The sequence below is a fragment of the Arachis hypogaea genome, chromosome 14 (genome assembly GCF_003086295.3).
Source record: "Arachis hypogaea cultivar Tifrunner chromosome 14, arahy.Tifrunner.gnm2.J5K5, whole genome shotgun sequence".
NCBI classification, from domain to species: domain Eukaryota; kingdom Viridiplantae; phylum Streptophyta; class Magnoliopsida; order Fabales; family Fabaceae; genus Arachis; species Arachis hypogaea.
Window position 1 is genome coordinate 114968489 of NC_092049.1, and position 21418 is coordinate 114989906.

The following is a 21418-nucleotide window of genomic DNA, read 5'->3' on the forward strand; positions in this document are numbered from 1 at the left end:
TGGGTGAAATAGAAGTAATTCAAACTTTAAGAATTAAATTAAGACTCGTGTACAAATTCAAGGATCAAATTGAGTATTATCTCGAAGAATTAAAATGACAAATTTTTTAGATGATGTAAAAAGTGACAAACTACTATCATATTTGACAAATAATTTGTATATTTGATCAAAACTTTTTTATCAAATATTTAAATAACTATTTAAAAGGTGCATGCAAAGGTTTTTTTTTTTAAATAAAATTTCCCATAACACATTTTTTCATGTTTATTTTTCAAGATGCATTTTTTTTTTCGCAGCAACAAGTTTGACTAACACATCGGCGTACTTGTGCATTCACTACTAGAAAATTAGTTATTACAGACGGATATTTCCAACGGATTTTATCCCACTGAAATACAGACAGAATTTCAGAGGGATTTTTTTGTCGGAAAACAAAAAAAATATATTAGCATAAATTACAGACGGAAAAGAAAATCCGTCTATAATTCTGTCGGAAAAATTAATTTTTTTTCCGTTGAATAGTTATAGACGGATTTTCCGTCTGTAATTAAGTAGATAAAACACGCATTTTATTAAATTATTACAGACGGAAAATTCATCTGTAATTTAAAATTTTCTGTCTGAAAATTTTAATTTAGACCTAACCTATACCCTCTTCTCTCTCCGTGGCAGCCCCCATTCAAACTGTGTTTCGAGCTCCATTCATAGATCAAACACGAGCTTCTTCCTCTCTCCCTGGCACGAGTTACTTTTCTCTCGGTGGCTGCTACTTCTGCTTCTTCCGCCGTGGCCGTTGCCGCTGCAGCCGCTGCTTGCATCGCACAATCTCTCTGTCATCCCTTGCGTCCTACGAGATCCCCCTGCCGCCGCTCTCGTCGCAGAGCTCTCTGCCGACGCTCTCATCGCATCTGCTCCCTCTGGCACCTCTCCCATCTAATCTCAACTCGCTCTCTCAGTTCTTCTTGTAACCATCTCAAATTTCAGGTATATAAATCCTGATTTTGTGATTCTGTTCTTTGTGATAAACCTTAGGGCTCAATTTTTCTGTGCCAGTTTTAGGTTTATCATACTCTACTTTTGTGCTTCGTTTGAATCTGCGGATTTACTCTGATTTTGATGAATTTTTTCTGCAATCGAAGCTTTCGTTTGAATCATTTGCTTGGACAAATGTTGAATCTGTTCTGTTCTGCTTTGTTCAAGTAATTTGTAATTCAATTTGAGCTATTTGTTTGATAATTATTTACAACTTTCATTGTTTGATAATCATTTGCTTGTTATTCAGTGTTACAGCTCAAGATCTTGTTGACACTATGCTTCTAAATTTTCTTCTAAATTTCTGATATCTTCACTCTTAACGATGGATCTGTAACGCCTCTACTCAAGGTTAGGGTTTCATGTCTCTAATTATATGCTAATTATGAGATTATGTTGATAGTAATTGAGATTGTGAATGTTGCAGAGCATGACAGTGCATAATATGTATGTTGGAGAGGGTTCAGACTTCCAATATAATATATAAAAGGGTGGCTTAGCAGTGGGGTTCTCTTGGTGACTTGACTACGTCTGTTACATCGATTCGATTCGATTGATACAGAAGGAATACTTAGGATCTGCTAGAACTGGCGATGGATCTGTTAGACGAGATCAAGTTGGTGGGGTCAAAATACTCAGGTTAATATTTCAATTGCATAACCCTTATAGAGTTCTATTTTATGTATCAGAATTGTTATTCTGGTAAATAAGGTTTAGTTCAATATTTAATCTGTATTGGTTTCTGTGTTGTTGGCTTATGTATTTTGCAGCTTGTTCATCAGGGTTCACTGAATTATATTAGTTTCCAGGTAAAGCTGGCCCTCCTTGTCTCTCCCAAGTCTTGAAGACATACTTAATCAATTTTTAACCCTTTAATTCTTATCTTCTGTGAGCTCTGAAGCAATGGTAAAAGGATTGGAGGAGTTAGTAATCAATTTTTAACCCTTTAATCTGAGAAGGCTCAAAGTGAGTTGGAGCATAGTCCAATCTTCTCATTCAGAACCAGAGAGTTGGAGCATAGTCCAATCACTAGTCTTCCACTACTACAGTACTATCGAGAGTGCGTTTGAGCCTACAAGCTTCTAACTAATATTTTTCTCTTCATGGAACAGTTGGTTGAATCTATTTTAAGCAAGGTTGTAGAAGAGTTCGAGCATCAGATTGCAAGCAGAGGAGGTGAACAGTTACAACCAAAAATAACTTCAAGAGATCCTGTTTCTCAAAGCAATGGGTCTTCAAGAGGTGAACAGTTACAACAAAAAATTTCTTGAATGTAAGTAGAATTGTCCAATGAACATGACAGCATAGCAAAGAAATAGGAAAGTGCTGTTGATTCCTTTTATTGTTGATCTTTTTCTAGTCATATTCTAGCACTTGTTCTGTTTGGTTTATTTTCTTGAGAGTAAAAACTAAAACGAGGTTCAGGGCCACCTAATTAGAAGATAAGAGGTGAATTTAATACATTAACAGATGTAATACATTCGGTTTTTTTTAAAGATAATATAAAAAAATTATTTTTACTGTGGCATGTAATTGGATGTATTTGTAAATTAAATTCTTTTAAACATTAGCCTGAAAAGAAAATGTGCAAGTTTCATTGAACCTTGAAAAGGGATCGAGATGGGGGGAGGGGCGGCGGGGGGCACCCGATTTCTTCTACAAGGAAGCTCAGCGCCTTGGCTATGTTGCTCGCTCTGCCTTCAAGGTTCTCGAAACTTCTGTTTCTTCTTCTTCTTCTAACTAACTAACTAACTTTGAGTTAACAGCTGGTACAGATACAAAAGCAGCACAAGCTCATCAAGGCTGGCTCATTCGTACTGGACCTCGGCTGTGCTCCGGGTGCTTGGCTCTCCACAGGTACCCTCTCTTACTTGAAACTTACCAAATAAAAGAAAATGCATTGACTTTGTTGTGGCAAAATGCTGAACAAACATTTTATGGAATTAGGGTTCCGAATTTTTGGTGGTGGTTTTGCTCAATAATCACCATTCCTAAATGTAATATAATCAAGTTTTGGTTGTTGACTTTTCAGCAAAAAGGGTTTTCTGTTATACTTTCGGACATGTGCCCTTTGGTTTCTGGAATCACAACTAAAGATGCAGCTTTGTCAGTGGAGCTAGGGATGCGAGCATTGGATTTGGCTGTTGGCAGAAGAGCTGCATTTTCAGTTTATGCTGACGGTGATGATAATCAGGAAGGTGAGCAAAGCCATGATGATCCGTCCACTTTGGCGGAAACTGGAGTGTTGCAAGTTGGTGGGAACCTTCTTATAAAGCTTTTGGAGAGCGAAGATGCAAAAGGTGGTGTGGTTCATTTATTGTTCCAAATTGCTGATTTTTGAAAACAGGATAGTTAATGTATCTTGAGTTAACTAGGTCTTGTATATAAATTCTTGCAGGAAATTTGTTGCTTGCTAAGAGAAGCTTATTTTCAATGCATTTGTACTCATAATTTGGGTTAACTTGGTAGAACTGCTGTTTTGTGTTTTTGTTTATTTTTTGTACCTCCTCGCAGCATTATCTATTCATAGACTGGTGTAACTTTTAAAACTCTTATTCTAGTTCACTTTCCCTCGTAACATGCATCATCTAACAAGTTGGATATTTACTGTGGTTTCTTATTTTGTGATTGCAGAACAATCTTCATGAACTCTGGGCCCTTCTCAATTTTCTTCTGCCTGAAATTTTCAGCTCTGCTGAAACTTTTGATGAATGGTTCCAAATATCAGGTAAAATGATCTAAATATACTTTACTATTTACTTGTAAATACATATTTTAACATATAAAAATTAATTTTAACAAAATGCTTAAATATAATGTCTATGTCATTATTATTACTCTTATTTGAATATAAATTTTCACTTATGAGTTACCAAAATAATTTAGTTAACTATGACGCTGAAAAAAAAAGATAAGACTCATCAATCCTTTTCCCGCCTTTGAGAAAAGATTAAGAATCTCACTATAAAAACATTTGGAACGATGTGTCACGGTTAGATAAAAGAGTGAGTAAAACAAGGAAGGATAGTTAAATGATGATAATGAATTCTAAAACTTAGTAATATGGATGAGATTCCAAGTCACCAGTTTTGAATAAGATAAGAGATAAACAAAAACTTAAAAAGGAATATGATAGATATAGCTGAGATAAAAAAGGTGTTTATTGCAATTGTTTATAACTTTTCCACATGCTTCAATTATTATATGTATAAATGTTTCTATGATCATAGTGATGCTTATTTTAATCTTGATTCTATTTGGTTGATTTTAGATTTCTGCAAGGACCTGAAACTGATCGAGCTACAGTTAAAAAAATTAGAGAGGCCATTGACAACCAAATAGAAATTACTGTGCAGCTCATTAATTATCAAAGAGTGGTAACAATTAATATAAGCTTCTTTAATTCTTGCAATTCTCTTTATTTTACATTGGATAATTGTTGGTATGTATCTATGTTAATCATGTAAAACAAACTGCTGAAAATGTTGATGATGCTGTTAGAGAACTTCCAGATGCTAATATGGTAATTAATTATATTTATTTGGCCACTCTTGTTATTATTGTGTTTCTCTGCCTCCCTTATCAGCTTATACATTGGCATATATAATGCCCTTGTTTATCAGCTTATACCAATTTCAGGGAAGTTGAAAGGCTTTCCAAAATCCTTTTTATATATACAAAAAGGTATTTATTGCAATTGTTTCCTTGGTTGCAAACTAATAGTGCTATATGATCAATGAATAAACAAATGATTTGATTATACATACAGTGATAACTATGCAGAATCCACTTTTTAGGACAGCTTTCTGATGAATGGTTATGTTCTAAATACTGGCCGTGCAGCTCAAGGAATGCCTCTAAACAGCTGGATTTGTGAGTTTTAGTTACTTATTATGCTGTCTTCCACAGAATTTTGGTAGTGTTTTTCAATATTATACATTTTCAATATTCAATTCATGTCTAAAATTTGATTTGTTTTGTCTCCAGACCAAGTGAATGTTAACAACACATTCAAGTCAGGAAGTGATGCAGTTTTAAGTGCTTAATAGGTGAGTTCATATATGTGCCACGTTAAGAAATAGTAGTAATAATAATAATCTACATAAGAATAACAATTAACTCTTAGAGCTAACTGGAAATTACTTGAATGAGACACAGGCTTTGGCCTATGATTGGTCCCTTGTGAGATGAAGGATATTGGCATCATCATCATCATCAAAACTCAAATGTTGATTCGTTGAATTGTTTATTGGTTTCAATATTCTATCATCCATCCATCCACCGATCATATATCCAGACACAAGGCATAGTTTTCACTTTATGACAAGCTTTGGAGATTTCATCACAATGTGTGCCAGCACAATATGGGCTTGCTTTGGGGCTTCTTTGTTTAGCAAAAGATTTCATGAACCTGGGAGCATTTAAGTGGGGGGTTTCTTTATTAGAGGTTTGTTTTATAGAAATTGTTTGGATGTTGTGGCATTCGTTTTTAAGTTCAAATAAAATCTTCAATTTCAATAACTTTTAGTAACCGTTGAAGTGACTGCAGGAAGCGTCTGAGGTTGCAAGAGCAAGTGCTTATTCTGTTAGGAATGTCTCATGTAGGAAAACGCTGCCAACACTACCACCGATGCAACTGTCTCATTTAGAGGAAGAACCTATGCAGTTCCAGCATGATCTGTTTAGCTTGGCTTGGCTTGGCATGGCAAATATACACGCCAAGAGATTTTTTATTCCATAAGATTTGACTACATACTCTTTTAATTAAATATTTATTTGTGATGAATTATAGTTGATGTATCAACACACTTTGATGTATAGTTGTTACTTAATATTATAGTTAATGTATTAATACACTTTGTTTATGTTTTGAATTATATTAATTTACTTGTTTATAGTACTATTCTTTTAGTTTGATAATACGATGAATTTGTTTTTTTTGAAATATTATAAATATTCGAATACAAAGTAGATAAAAAAATTGTATTTATTAAATTTATATTTATTTTGTATGAAAACAGGTTTATTTTTGTAATAGAAAAATTAAAAAAAAAATTTTACCTTACCGACGGATTTATAGATGAATTTTCTGTCGGTAATCAGAGTGCAGATGATTTTCTAAAGTTCAAATTACAGACGGAAAATCTGTCGAAAAATCCGTCTGTAATTACAGACGGAAACTCCGTCTGAAAATCCGTCTGTAATTACAGACGAAAACTCCGTCTGAAAATCCGTCTGTAATTACAGACGGAAAATCCGTCAGAAAATCCGTCTGTAATTACAGACGGAAAATCCGTCGGAAAGTACGTCGCCTTCGAAAAAATGGATGCAGAATTTACAAAGGGAAAATCCGTCGGTAATTGGTAAAAATCCGTCTGTAATTTTCCGACGGAAAAAAAATCCGTCGGTAAATAATTTCCGACGGGGCTTTTACAGAGGGACAAAATCCGTCGGTAATTTCGTCGGTAACCAAAAATCCGTCTGTAATAAAGACTAAATCCGTCTGTAAATCTGTCTGTATTAATCAATTTTCTAGTTGTGATTTGTGCTGAAGTTCACCTATCACATTGGCAAACTTCGTAATGTTTACCCAAGTTCGTCTAGGCCAGCGGAGAACTTGCATAGAATCCCCAAGGTTTGCCTATCCTTTGAGGAACTTGCCCCACTCCATAATAGAAAATGCCTCCTTATAAATAACACTGAGCGAGTTGTATTCATTTACCTCTATATTTACCTCTCATTCTACTTCTTATTACTCTCATTTTTATCATTTAAAATGTCTGAAATATCATTGTTATCCATTCATTATGATAAAAAAAATCGTATTTGATCAAGATAAGTATGTTATATTTAATTTTATTCAACTAACCTTTGTATACTTACCAACCAAATAAAATGATCAAATGTTGAAATTTTTTTGTATACACCATTAGTCAACAACACACAAAGAGAGTGACAAAAATTTATTATAGATATCTGATAGAGGTGGACAAATTTAGTTTACAAAAGGTATTTATTTATTTTTTATTAGGGTAAAGTATAATTTTTTATCTCTAACGTTTTCAACATTTTTCAAAAATACTCATAACGTTTAATTTGATTCAATTTTGTCCTTAACGTTTGTAATAAATTTCAATTTTATTCTTACTATTAAATTTTAAATAGTCAACTATTAGTCAATATTTTTATTCCAATTGTACCCTTAAATGCTTTTTACTATCATCCACTAATCATCTCCTTAGTCTCTCAAATCCAGAAACTCTTACTCTCCTTTGCATACCTTCTCCATCATATCTCTGCCACTCCTCCTCCTCCCTCTTCCTCTCCACTTTCATTTTCGAGTGTCGTTGCCGCTTTTCTTCCTCCCTCTTCTTCTCCGGCCTTCTAACTGGATCTCCACCTCATGTCACCTCCTGGATCTGTCTTGCATTGCCACCTCTGGCAACAGTTCCAGCAAGCAGAGGTGTGGCTGAGTAGGAACATAAATGGCAGTGCAGGGTTTAGGTTGCAGATTAGCAAAATACTACGCTGCCATTAGCAACTTTATGGGTGGCATAGGGCATCACAGGGCAACGCAGGGTGGAACAGCAGCAATGGCATCCTCAAACAGCACTTGCAGTGGCGCAGCATTGTCCTCCAGTGACAGCAACGCTCTATGTTCTCTCGTGACCAGATGCATGGCGACACAAACTCCCATCTTCTCTGTCATTTTCGTCAAGCTATATCTCTCTAGCTCTGCCTGTGTTCCCACTTCGCGTTGTTCTCTTCTTCCTCATTTTTTTGTCTATAACGGAAGCAATGGCTTGACATCTCTTTCTCTTCCTCTTTCTATTTTCCCTGCTTGGGGTCTCTATACTTCGATCTCTCTTTTTTTGTCACTGATTTTAATTCTGGTTTTTCTATGTTGTTGTTGTTGGTAGTGATGTTAATGTTGGTTCGGTTGTGTTTGTGGGGTGAGTGATCGTAGTGAAGTTGGGTAGGAGAGGCGGCAGTGGATGAAAGTGAAGGCGTTGGTGAGGTGATGGTAGACAACAAAAGAGAAGGGGCAAAGAGGTGGAGGTTTGGGTGAGAAAGGGTGATGATGATGATGATGATGATGGGTGCAGTTATGAATGGGGGTGCTGGGGGTGTTACGATGACAGTGTTGAGGCGACTGCAATGGCAATAGTAAGGTGAGATGAAGGGTGGTGTTGGGTCTGGTGGAGGTAGGGATGGAGGTTAAAGGGTCTATGTATTGGGAAAACTAGATTAGGGATTAGGATTATATTTGAAAGGATAAAATTGAAAAAGAAAATATTATATTAGAGTTAATTGTTATAAAATTGACAGTAAGAATAAAAATTGAAACTTTTTCAAAAATTAAGGATAAAATTGAATCAAATTAAATGTTATAGAAAACTTTATAGAGTTAATATTCAATTTGGTCCCTGGACTTGTATGCGAGTCTAAATTTAGTCCGTAAAATTTCAATTGCCTGTATTTAGCCCCCAAACTTTGCGAACATGACTTACAGTAGCCCCTGGGATAATTTTTAAAGAACAAACATTAATAGAACACTGACATGGACAATCAGATGCCACGCTGGAACCTGTAAAATGATGCAGTTTTGATTTTGGCACTCAAATGACCCAAAACAACGTCATATCACTTGCTTTTGGAGGAAAATTTTTAATAAAGACCACCTATGAATTTTTTGGACTATTTGAGTAACAAAACCAAAACAACATTAGTTTACAAAGTTCAGTGTGACATCCAGCTATCAACGTCAGCAAAGTCCGTGCGTCAAAAATTATTTTAGGAACTAATATAATCGCGTTTACAAAGTTTGGGTGAAATAGAAGTAATTCAAACTTTAAGGATTAAATTAAGACTCGTGTGCAAATTCAAGGATCAAATTGAGTATTATCTCGAAAAATTAAAATGACAAATTTTTTAGATGATGTAAAAAGTGACAAACTACTATCATATTTGACAAATAATTTGTATATTTGATCAAATTTTTTTATCAAATATTTAAATAACTATTTAAAAGGTGCACGCAAAGGGTTTTTTTTTTGAAATAAAATAAAAAAATTTTCCATAACAAATTTTTTCATGTTTATTTTTCAAGATGCATTTTTTTTACGCAGCAACAAGTTTGCCTAACACATCGGCGTACTTGTGCATTTGTGCTGAAGTTCACCTATCACATTGGCAAACTTCGTAATGTTTACCCAAGTTCATCTAGGCCAGAGGAGAACTTGCATTGAAACCCCAAGGTTTGCCTATCCTTTGAGGAACTTGCCCCACTCCATAATAGAAAATGCCTCCTTATAAATCACACTGAGCAAGTTGTATTCATTTACCTCTATATTTACCTCTCATTCTACTTCTTATTACTCTCATTTTTATCATTTAAAATGTTTGAAATATAATTGTTATCCATTCATTATGATAGAAAAAAAATCGTATTTGATCAAGATAAGTCTGTTATATTTAATTTTATTCAATTAACCTTTGTATACTTACCAACCAAAGAAAATGATCAAATGTTGAAATTTTTTTTGTATACACCATTAGTCAACAACACACAAAGAGAGTGACAAAAATCTATTATAGATATCTGATAGAAGTGGACAAATTTAGCTTACAAAAGGTATTTATTTATTTTTTATTAGGGTAAAGTATATTATTTGTTCCTAATGTTTTCAACATTTTTCAAAAATACTCGTAACGTTTAATTTGATTCAATTTTGTCCTTAACGTTTGAAATAAATTTCAATTTTATTCTTACTATTAAATTTTAAATAGTCAACTATTAGTCAATATTTTTATTCCAATTTTACCCTTAAATGCTTTTTACTATCATCTACTAATTATCTCCTTAGTCTCTCAAATCCAGAAACTCTTACTCTCCTTTGCATACCTTCTCCATCATATCTTTGCCACTCCTCTTCCTCCCTCTTCCTCTCCACTTTCATTTTTGAGTGTCATTGCCGCTCTTCTTCCTCCCTCTTCTTCTCCAGCCTTCTGACTGGATCTCCACCTCATGTCACCTCCTGGATCTGTCTTGCATTGCCACCTCCGGCAACGGTTCCAGCAAGCAGAGGTGTGGCTGAGTAGGAACATAAATGGAAGTGCAGGGTTTAGGTTGCAGAATAGCAAAATGCTAGGCTGCCATTAGCAACTTCGTGGGTGGCATAGGGCATCACTGGGCAACGCAAGGTTGAACAGAAGCAATGGCAGCCTCAAACAGCACTTGCAATGGCACAGCATTGTCCTCCAGTGACAGCAACGCTCTATGTTCTCTCGTGACCAGATGCACAGCGACGCAAACTCCCATTTTCTCTGTCATTTTCGTCGAGCTATATCTCTCTAGCTCTGCGTGTGTTCCCACTTCGTGTCGTTCTCTTCTTCCTCATTTTTTTTATCTATAACGGAAGCAATGGCTTGACATCTCTTTCTCTTTCTCTTTTCCCTGCTTGGGGTCTCTGTACTTCGATCTCTCTTTTTTTTTGTCACTGATTTTGATTCTGGTTTTGCTATGTTGTTGTTGGTGGTGGTGATGTTAATGTTGGTTCGGTTGTGTTTGTGGGGTGAGTGATCGTAGTGGAGTTGGGTAGGAGAGGCGGCAGTGGATGAAAGTGAAGGCGTTGGTGAGGTGATGGTAGACAACAAAAGAGAAGGGGCAGAGAGGTGGAGGTTTGGGTGAGAAAGGGTGATGATGATGATGATGATGATGATGGGTGCAGTTATGAATGGGGGTGCTGGGGGTGTTACGATGACAGTGTTGAGGTGACTCCGATGGCAATAGTAAGGTGAGGTGAAGGCTGGTGTTAGGTCTGGTAGAGGTGGGAATGGAGGTTAAAGGGTCTATGTATTGGGAAAACTAGATTAGGGATTAGGATTATATTTGAAAGGGTAAAATTGAAAAAGAAATTTATATTAGAGTTAATTGTTATAAAATTGATAGTAAGAATAAAAATTGAAACTTTTTCAAACATTAAGGATAAAATTGAATCAAATTAAATGTTATAGAAAATTTTGAAAAAAATGCAAAAACATTAAAGACAAAAAGCATACTTCCTTTTTATTATTTTATTTTTCGTTGATGATATTTTTTATTATTAATTGTTTATGTCATTATCACTTCTAATAATTTCATGTTTGACATAGGTATCGAATACGTGATGACGAAGACATACGTCTAATTAAGCGTTGGTCCAATCGTTTTTTAAATGTCCATCGATTGGAGTTATTCTATTTCTGGTTGACCATTGTGCCGGGACATCTTTAGAGGTTGGTAATGAGAACCCCTTATGTGGGGTAGTTAGAACAAATATTAGAAGGTTGATGGTTAATTTGAACATGCCACCCGAGGAGAGTCAAGAGGAGTCAAATCTTGAGGATCATAATGATGGGATGTTAGAAGCGGATTATGAAAGCCATGATGTTTCTACAATCAGAGACCCAATAATGGATCCTTATCAAAAGCTAAGCTTGTGTCTGATGGTAAAGAAGTAGATGTCGAACCCGTGCATATACCTAAGGAGGAAGATGAAGAGCTAAACAACTTCAGTGTCACAAGTTGCACTAACACATCCTACTATTTATAGACTATACAATTTTCTCACTCATTATTCCACGTTGATCCTCAATGCAACGAATCAAGATTGGTCTTTTAGTCAGGGAGGCCCCTAGGATGATCTAACAAATGAGTTTGAGAATAGGCAACAATTTGAAAACCAAGAATTCGTCATGACAGTAAAGATGTATAGCGTCAAAAGGGCTATGGAGTATAAGATATTAGAGAGTGACTGGTGCCCGAATTATGAATCAAACTTTTTACAACTCGTACCACTGACCAGCAAGTGCACTGGGTCGTCCAAGTAATACCTCACGTGAGTAAGGGTCGAATCCCACGGAAATTGTTGGTTTGAAGCAATCTATGGTTATCTTGTAAATCTTAGTCAGGAAGTCAATTATGTTTATCAGTTGAATTGCAAATAAACAATAGAGCATGGATTAAAGGTTACTTGTTATGCAGTAATGGAGAATATGTTGGAGTTTTGGAGATGCTTTGTCTTCTGAATCTCTGCTTTCCTCTGTCTTCTTGTTCACGCACGCACGTCCTCCTATGGCAAGCTGTGTGTTGGTGGATCACCATTTTCAATGGCTACCTTCCATCCTTCCAGTGAAAACTACGCTCACGCCCTCTGTCACAGCACGGCTAATCACCGGTTGGTTCTCGATCCGGTTGGAATAGGATTTACTATCCTTTTGCGTCTGTCACTAACGCCCAGCCTTTAGGAGTTTGAAGCTCATCACAGTCATTCAATCCTTGAATCCTACTCAGAATACCACAGACAAGGTTTAGACTTTCCGGATTCTCATGAATGCCGCCATCAGTTCTAGCTTATACCACGGAGATTCTGATTAAGGAATCTAAGAGATACTCATTCAATCATGTATAGAACGGAGGTGGTTGTCAGGTACACGTTCATGATTTGAGAAAGGTGATGAGTGTCACAGATCATCACCTCCATCACAGTTAAGCGCGAATGAACATCTTAGATAGGAACAAGCGTGTTTGAATGGAAAACAGAAATACTTGCATTAATTCATCGAGACACAGCAGAGCTCCTCACCCCCAACAATAGGGTTTAGAGACTCATGTCGTCAGAGAATACAAAGTTTTGATCTAAAATGTCATGAGATACAAAATAAGTCTCTAAAAGTTGTTTAAATACTAAACTAGTAGCCTAGGTTTACAAAAAGTGAGTGGACTATGATGGATGATGCAGAGATCCACTTCTGGGGCCCACTTGGTGTGTGCTGGGGCTGAGATTTAAGCAATTCACGTACAGAGGCCATTTGTGGAGTTGAACGCCAGTTTTTGTGCCAGTTTGGGCGTTCAACTCCAGCTTTTGATCCTATTCTGGCGCTGGATGCCAGAATTGGGCAGAGAACTGGCGTTGAACGCCAGTTTACGTCGTCTATCCTTGAGCAAAGTATAGACTATTATATATTTCTGGAAAGCCCTGGATGTCTACTTTCCAACGCAATTGGAAGCACGCCATTTCGAGTTCTGTAGCTCCAGAAAATCCACTTTGAGTGCAGAGAGGTCAGAATCCAATAGCATCAGCAGTCCTTTTTCAGCCTGAATCAGATTTTTGCTCAGCTCCCTCAATTTCAGCCAGAAAAATACCTGAAATTACAGAAAAACACACAACTCATAGTAAAGTCCAGAAATATGGATTTTTCCTAAAAACTAATGAAAATAAACTAAAAACTAACTAAAACATACTAAAAACTATATAAAATTAACCCCAAAAAGCGTATAAAATATCCGCTCATCACAACACCAAACTTAAACTGTTGCTTGTCCTCAAGCAACTAGACAAATAAAATAGAAGCCTAATAGGTTGAGAAGCAATAATATCTCAGAGTTTTTGATTGAAGCTCAGATTCTAATTAGATGAGCGGGACTAGTAGCTTTTTGCTTCTGAACAGTTTTGGGATCTCACTTTATCCATTGAAGCTCAGAGTGATTGGCATCTATAGGAACTTAGAATTCAGATAGTGTTATTGATTCTCTTAGTTCAGTGTGATGATTCTTGAACACAGCTTCTTTATGAGTCTTGGCCGTGGCCCTAAGCACTTTGTTTTTCAGTATTACCACCGGATACATAAATGCCACAGACACATAACTGGGTGAACCTTTTCAGATTGTGACTCAGCTTTGCTAAAGTCCCCAATTAGAGGTGTCCAGAGTTCTTAAGCACACTCTTCTTTCTACTTTGGACCTTGACTTTAACCGCTCAGTCTCAAGTTTTCACTTGACACCTTCACGCCACAAGCACATGGTTAGGGACAACTTGGTTTAGCCGCTTAGACCAGGATTTTAGTCCTTTAGGCCCTCCTATCCGCTGATGCTCAAAGCCTTAGGATCCTTTTTATTTGCCCTTGCCTTTTGGTTTTAAGGGTTATTGGCTTTTTTTCTGCTTGCTCTCTCTTTTTTTTTTTCTGCAAGCTTTGTTCTTTGCTGCTTTTTCTTGCTTCAAGAATCATTTTTATGATTTTTCAGATTATCAATAACATGTCTCATGTTCATCATTCTTTCAAGAGCCAACATATTTAACAGTCTTAAACAACAAATTCAAAAGACATATGCACTGTTCAAGCATTCATTCAGAAGACAGAAAGCATTGCCACCACATTTAACTAATTAGAATTTCTCTTATTAAAACTCGAAATTTTATTGCCTCTTATTCAAAAGATCTACTACTTTATTCATGTTTGCTGATGATGAGAAAAATAAACTATAGCTTAATTGGAGATAAAATCAAAATAGATACTAATTACTATTATATGACTCCTAAGGTAAACTTCTATAAGGACACTGTCACAGAGTTAAGGCAGAAATTGGAAATTAACAACCTTTATTCTGGGGGAACGGGGGTTCCTCTGATCCTTGGGGTGCTTGGTCCTACAAGAGAAGACTTTTGGCGCTTCAATTCCCTTAAGTCACGCCCTTGCTCCTCTTGTTCTTTAAACATATAGGTCAGCATTTGACTGTGTTCCTTCTGTTCTTTTATTATTTGCTCCATAGCTTCCCGTATCTTGGTAACAGACGTCTCAAGATACTCCCAGTATTCAGATTGAGGGATCTCTGGGAGGAATTCCTGTGCTCTCTTCTTGATGGGATCATCCTGTGCTTGTTGTTTTTCCATTGATGCTTTAGTGATTGGCTTCTCGATTGAGATATACTCAGTTATTCCCATCCTCACTCCAGCGTCCTTACAGAGCAGAGAAATCACGCTTGGATAAGCCAACCTAGCTTCTTTAGAATTTTTGTTAGCAATTTTGTAGAGTTCAGCTGAAATCAGCTGATGAACCTCCACTTCCTTTCCCATCATGATGCAATGGATCATCACTGCTCTTTTAACTATGACTTCAGAACGGTTGCTAGTAGGCAACAGAGAACGCCCAATGAAGTCTAGCCATCCTCTGGCGACTGGTTTGAGATCCTCTCTCTTGAGTTGATTTGGGACACCCTTTGTGTTGGTGGTCCACCTGGCTCCAGGGATACATATGTCCTCTAGAATCTTATCCATGTCAATGTCTGCTCTCATCATCCTCCTGTTGAAGGAGTCTGGATTGTCCTTTAGCTGAGGTAGCTTTAAGATCTCTCTGATCTTGTCAGGGGTGGTATGAACAATCTTTCCTCTGACCATGGTCCGAAATTCATAGAAGGCAGTTCCAGATAGTTTTTTCTTGTCAGTCTGCCACATATTAGCATAGAACTCCTGGACCATGTTCCTTCCCACTTTCGTTTCAGGATTAGCTAGGACTTCCCAGTTCCTGATTCAAATTTGCTCCTGGATCTCCGGATATTCATCTTCTTTCAGATCGAATCTAACTTCCGGGATCACTGATCTCAGACCCATTACTTTAAGATAATGGTCTGAATGTTCTTTAGATAAGAACTTCCCTTGATTCCAAAGTGGTTTTGGAACGCTCTCTTTCTTGCCTCTTGGAGTGGGTTGTTTTCCTTTAGGAGCCATGATCTTAGTGATCTCGGATAAACACACCAAACTTAAAGGTTTGCTTGTCCTCAAGCAAAAGAAAAGAAAGGAGAGGGATAGAAGGAGAGCTAGGTGCAATTGTTGATGGAGGAGGACAGAGGCCGAACCCAAATTTAAAGGGATGGAGGGGTGGGTTTTCGAAAAATTGGAAAAGATAAGATAAAAAGATTGAGTTGAAAAAGATAAGATAGAAGATATAGTTTAATTTTGAAAAGATATGATAGATTTTTGAAAAAGATAAATCTGAATTTTGAAAAAGATAATATGGAGATTTGAAAAAGATATGGATTAGTTGAAAAGATTTTAGAGTGAAAAAGATAGATTTGTTTTCAGAAAAGAATTGAAAAGAGTTGGATTGAATTTGGAAAAATAGATTTTTAGAAATTAAGGATTTTAGAAATCAGGATTCTTAACATGTTCATGTAAAAATCATGCATTGAAACATAAAATTTGAAATTAGAATGGAAATACGTGTGGAAAAATGGATTTGGCTCCTCCTTGCTATCCTGGCGTTTGAACGTCCAAACACTGCCTGTTTTGGGCGTTCAGCGCCCAAATGCTGCTCTCCTGGGCGTTCAACGCCCAGCTGCTGCCATTACTGGCGTTCAACGCCCAGTGGGTGCCCCTTTCTGGCGTTGAACGCCCAGATTGCTACCATTACTGGCGTTTTCTTGCCAGTGAGCTCTTTTTCTCTGTTTTGTGTGCCGAGGTCTTCTGTAAATGATTATTTACCTTGTTGTCAATGAACTCTATATAAACAAATAAAAATAAAAATAGAAATAGGGCAAAAATTCTTAGAGGATTGTTGCCCCATGGCTGGGTTGCCTCCCAGCAAGCGCTTCTTTACTGTCTTTAGCTGGACTTTGCTGAGCTTTTAATCTAGCTTCAGCCTTGAGCATTCTTGCTCAATGTTGCCTTCAAGATAGTGCTTGATTCTCTGTCCATTGACAATGAACTTCTTATCAGAATCAATATCTTGAAGCTCCACATAACCATATGGTGATACACTTGTAATCACGTATGGTCCCCTCCACCGGGATTTCAGTTTCCCGGGGAATAGCCTGAGTCTAGAGTTAAACAATAGGACCTTCTGTCCTGGTTCAAAGATTCTAGATGACAGCTTTCTGTCATGCCATTTTTTTTATTTTTCTTTATAAAGCTTGGCATTTTCGAAAGCTGTGAATCTGAATTCCTCTAGCTCATTTAGCTAGAGCAATCGTTTTTCTCCTGCTAATTTGGCATCAAAGTTTAGGAATCTGGTTGCCCAGTAGGCCTTATGTTCCAGTTCCACGGGCAGGTGACATGCCTTACCATACACGAGTTGGTATGGAGATGTCCCTATGGGGGTCTTGAATGCTGTCCTGTAAGCCCACAGAGCATCATCCAAGTTCCGTGCCCAATCCTTTCTACGGGTATTTACTGTCCATTCCAGGATTCTCTTTAATTCTCTGTTAGAGACTTCAGCTTGCCCATTGGTTTGTGGATGATACGGAGTGGCCACCTTGTGGCGAATTCCATACCGAACCATGGCAGAGTAAAGCTGTTTATTGCAGAAGTGAGTGCCCCCATCACTGATTAGTACTCTAGGGACACTAAACCTGCTAAAGATATGTTTCTGGAGGAACTTCAGCACTGTTTTAGTATCATTGGTGGGTGTGGCAATAGCCTCAACCCATTTTGATACATAGTCAACTGCCACCAGAATATAAGTGTTTGAGTATGATGGTGGGAAAGGTCCCATGAAGTCAATTCCCCATACGTCAAACAACTCAATTTCCAAGATTCCTTGTTGAGGCATGGCGTAACCATGAGGCAGATTACCAGCTCTTTGGCAACTGTCACAATTACGTACAAACTCTCGGGAATCTTTATAGAGTGTGGGCCAATAGAAGCCACATTGGAGGACCTTGGTGGCTGTTCGCTCACCTCCGAAATGGCCTCTATATTGAGATCCGTGGCAATGCCACAGGATCCTCTGTGCTTCTTCTCTAGGCACACACCTACGGATAATTCCGTCTGCACATCTCTTAAAGAGATAAGGTTCATCCCACAAGTAGTACTTTGCATCAGTAATTAATTTCTTCTTTTGTATCATGTTGTACTCATTGGGTATGAACCTTGCAGCTTTATAGTTTGCAATATCGGCAAACCATGGTGCTTCCTGAATGGCAAATAAATGCTCATCAGGAAACGTCTCAGAGATCTCAAGAAAGGAGAGGGACGTCCCTTCCACTGGCTCTATCCGGGACAGATGATCAGCCACTTGGTTCTCTGTCCCTTTCCTGTCTCTTATTTCTATATCAAACTCTTGCAGAAGCAATATCCATCTGATGAGCCTGGGTTTTGAATCCTACTTTGTGAGTAGATATTTAAGAGCAGCATGGTCAGTATACACAATCACTTTTGATCCTACTAAGTATGATCTAAACTTGTCAATGGCGTAAACCACTGCAAGTAGTTCTTTTTCTGTGGTTGTGTAATTTTTCTGGGCATCATTTAGAACGCGACTGGCATAATAAATGACATGCAGAAGCTTGTCGTGCCTCTGTCCCAATACTGCACCAATGGCATGATCACTGGCATCACACATTAGCTCAAATGGTAATGTCCAGTCTGGTGCAGAAATGACTGGTGCTGTGACCAGCTTAGCTTTCAGCGTTTCAAACGCCTGCAGGCACTCTGTGTCAAACACAAATGGTGTGTCAGCAGCTAACAGATTGCTTAGAGGTTTTGCGATTTTTGAAAAATCCTTTATAAACCTCCTATAGAATCCTGCATGCCCCAGAAAGCTTCTGATTGCCTTAACATTGGCAGGTGGTGGTAATTTTTCAATTACCTCTATTTTTGCTTGATCCACCTCTATTTCCTTGTTTGAGATTTTATGCCCAAGAACAATTCCTTCAGTCACCATGAAGTGACACTTTTCCCAGTTTAAAACTAGGTTGGTCTCTTGGCATCTTTTCAGAACAAGTTTCAGGTGATCAAGACAGGAGCTGAATGAGTCTCCGTATACTGAGAAGTCGTCCATGAAGACTTCCAGAAATTTTTCCACCATATCAGAGAAAATAGAGAGCATGCATCTCTGGAAGGTTGCAGGCGCATTACATAGCCCAAATGGCATCCTTCTATAAGCAAACACTCCGGATGGACATGTGAATGCTGTTTTCTCTTGATCCTGGGGATCTACTGCAATCTGGTTATAGCCTGAGTAGCCATCCAAAAAGCAGTAATAATCATGACCTGCTAGTCTTTCTAGCATCTGGTCTATGAATGGTAAAGGAAAATGATCCTTTCTGGTGGCTGTATTGAGCCTTCTATAGTCAATACACATGCGCCACCCTGTAACTGTTCTTGTAGGAACCAGTTCATTTTTTTCATTATGAATCACTGTCATGCCTCCCTTTTTTGGGATGACTTGAACAGGGCTCACCCAGGGGCTATCAGAAATAGGATAAATAATCCCAGCCTCCAGTAATTTGGTGACCTCTTTCTGCACCACTTCTTTCATGGCTAGATTTAGCCGCCTCTGTGGTTGAACCACTGGTTTGGCATTATCCTCCAATAAGATTTTGTGCATGCATCTAGCTGGGCTTATGCCCTTAAGGTCACCTATGGACCACCCAAGAGCTGTCTTGTGTGTCCTTAGCACTTGAATAAGTGCCTCCTCTTCCTGTGAATTTAAAGCAGAGCTTATCATCACTGGAAAAGTGTCACCTTCTCCCAGAAACGCATATTTCAAGGATGGTGGTAATGGCTTGAGCTCGGGTTTAGGAGGTTTTTCCTCTTTCAGAAGAAAGTTCAGAGGCTCTTTCATGTCCTCTGAATCCTCCAAATCAGGCTGAACATCTTTAAAGATGTCTTCCAACTCTGATTCGAGACTCTCAGCCATGTTGATCTCTTCTACCAAGGAGTCAATAAGATCAACTTTCATGCAGTCTGTTGATGTGTCTGGATGCTGCATGGCTTTGACAGCGTTCAACTTAAACTCATCATCATTGACTCTCAGGGTTATTTCCCCCTGTTGGACGTCAATGAGGGATCGTCCAGTTGCTAGGAAGGGTCTTCCTAGAATGAGAGTAGCACTCTTGTGCTCCTCCATTTCCAGCACAACAAAGTCAGTGGGAAAGGCGAATGGCCCAACTCTGACAATCATGTCTTCAATCACGCCTGATGGGTATTTAGTAGAACCATCAGCAAGTTGGAGACATATCCGGGTTGGTTTAACTTCTTCAGTTAAGCCAAGCTTTCTGATAGTGGATGCAGGTATTAGGTTGATGCTTGCCCCAAGATCGCATAAAGCTGTCTTGGTGCAATTACCTTCTAATATGCATGGTATCAGAAAACTCCCAGGGTCTTTAAGCTTTTCAGGAAAGCTTTTCAGAATGACTGCACTGCATTCTTCAGTGAGGAGAACTCTTTCTGTTTCTCTTCAATCCTTCTTATGACTCAAGATCTCTTTCATGAACTTGGCATAAGAAGGTATTTGCTCAAGTGCTTCTGCAAATGGAATCTTTATTTCAAGAGTCCTGAGATAATCTGCAAAGCGAGCAAATTGCTTATCCTGCTCCTCTTTCCGGAGTTTTTGAGGATAAGGTATCTTGGCTTTATATTCTTCAACCTTAGTTGTTGCAGGTTTATTGCCTACAGAAGTGGTTGAAGAAGCCTTTTTAGAGGGGTTGTTATCAGCATTTGTGTGTGTCTGATCCCTCACTGGCAATTGCGTGCCAGAGTTAGAAGCTGGAGTGGAACTAGACGCCAGCTCCTTGTCTGCTCCTGGCGTCTGAACGCCAGAACTGTGCCCATTTTGGGCGTTCAGCGCCAGGTCTTGCCCATTTTGGGCGTTCAACACCAGATCCTTGCCCATTTCTGGCGTTGAATGCCAGTCCTGCCTTGTTTCTGGCGTTGAACGCCAGTCCTGAGCATGGTCTGGGCGTTCAGCGCCAGCCTTCCACCAATTTGCTAGCATTTTAGCGCCAGAATTATTTTTCCCTGGGCTCTTACTGTCCTCAGGTGAATCTTTGGTGGGTTTCTCATTTCTTGACTTTTTGCTGCCTTGAGGTGAGATATTTAATATCTTCCCACTTCTTAATTGAACTGCTTGGCATTCTTCTGCTATTTGCCTTGACAGCTGCTGCTTTGTTTGCTTAAACTGTTCGTCCATATGTATATTAGCCATCCTTGTCTCTTGTAACCTGTCTTTAAATTCGGCTAGCTGCTTTGTTAGAAAGTCCAATTGCTGATTGAATTCAGCAGCTTGTTTTACAGGACTGAGTTCAGCAGTTACTGTTTTAACCTCTTCATTCATGGAAGGGTTGCTGCTTAGGTACAGATGCTGATTCCTGGCAACTGTATCAATGAGCTCTTGAGCCTCTTCAATTGTCTTTCTCATGTGGATAGATCCACCAGCTGAGTAATCTAGAGACATCTGAGCTCCTTCTGTAAGCCCATAGTAGAAGATGTCTAACTGAACCCACTCTGAGAACATTTCAGAGGGGCATTTTCGTAGCATCTCTCTGTATCTCTCCCAGGCATCATAAAGAGATTCATTATCTCCTTGCTTGAAGCCTTGGATGTCCAGCCTTAGCTGTGTCATCCTTTTTGGAGGGAAATATTGATTCAGGAATTTTTCTGTCAGCTGTTTCCATGTCTTTATGCTGGCCTTAGGTTGGTTATTTAACCACCTCTTAGCTTGATCTTTTACAGCAAATGAAAACACTAATAGTCTGTAGATATCCTGATCTATTTCCTTATCATGTACTGTGTCAGCAATTTGTAAAAATTGTGCCAGAAACTCTGTAGGTTCTTCCTGTGGAAGACCG

The 21418-nt window shown here is 38.2% G+C and overlaps 1 protein-coding gene across 28 annotated transcripts; it reads left to right on the forward strand.

Moving 5' to 3' along the window:
- Window positions 1–601: 601 nt before the first annotated feature.
- LOC112743755 (uncharacterized) lies at window positions 602–5897 on the forward strand. Of its 28 annotated transcripts, none has more exons than XM_072214612.1 (15): window positions 602–984; window positions 1283–1383; window positions 1460–1671; window positions 1803–1841; window positions 2145–2737; window positions 2799–2889; window positions 3065–3332; window positions 3667–3760; window positions 4304–4409; window positions 4534–4555; window positions 4656–4716; window positions 4802–4905; window positions 5020–5081; window positions 5191–5479; window positions 5582–5897. In XM_072214612.1, the coding sequence occupies exons 5-8, from the start codon at window positions 2715–2717 to the stop codon at window positions 3678–3680; spliced, it is 396 nt and encodes a 131-aa protein (XP_072070713.1). In that variant the 5' UTR covers window positions 602–984; window positions 1283–1383; window positions 1460–1671; window positions 1803–1841; window positions 2145–2714; the 3' UTR covers window positions 3681–3760; window positions 4304–4409; window positions 4534–4555; window positions 4656–4716; window positions 4802–4905; window positions 5020–5081; window positions 5191–5479; window positions 5582–5897. The 28 variants fall into 28 exon arrangements, with proteins under 28 accessions (XP_072070713.1, XP_072070722.1, XP_072070717.1 ...); XM_072214621.1 differs by having other exon boundaries at window positions 4816–4905; XM_072214616.1 differs by having other exon boundaries at window positions 4672–4716.
- The last annotated feature ends 15521 nt before the right edge of the window (window positions 5898–21418 follow it).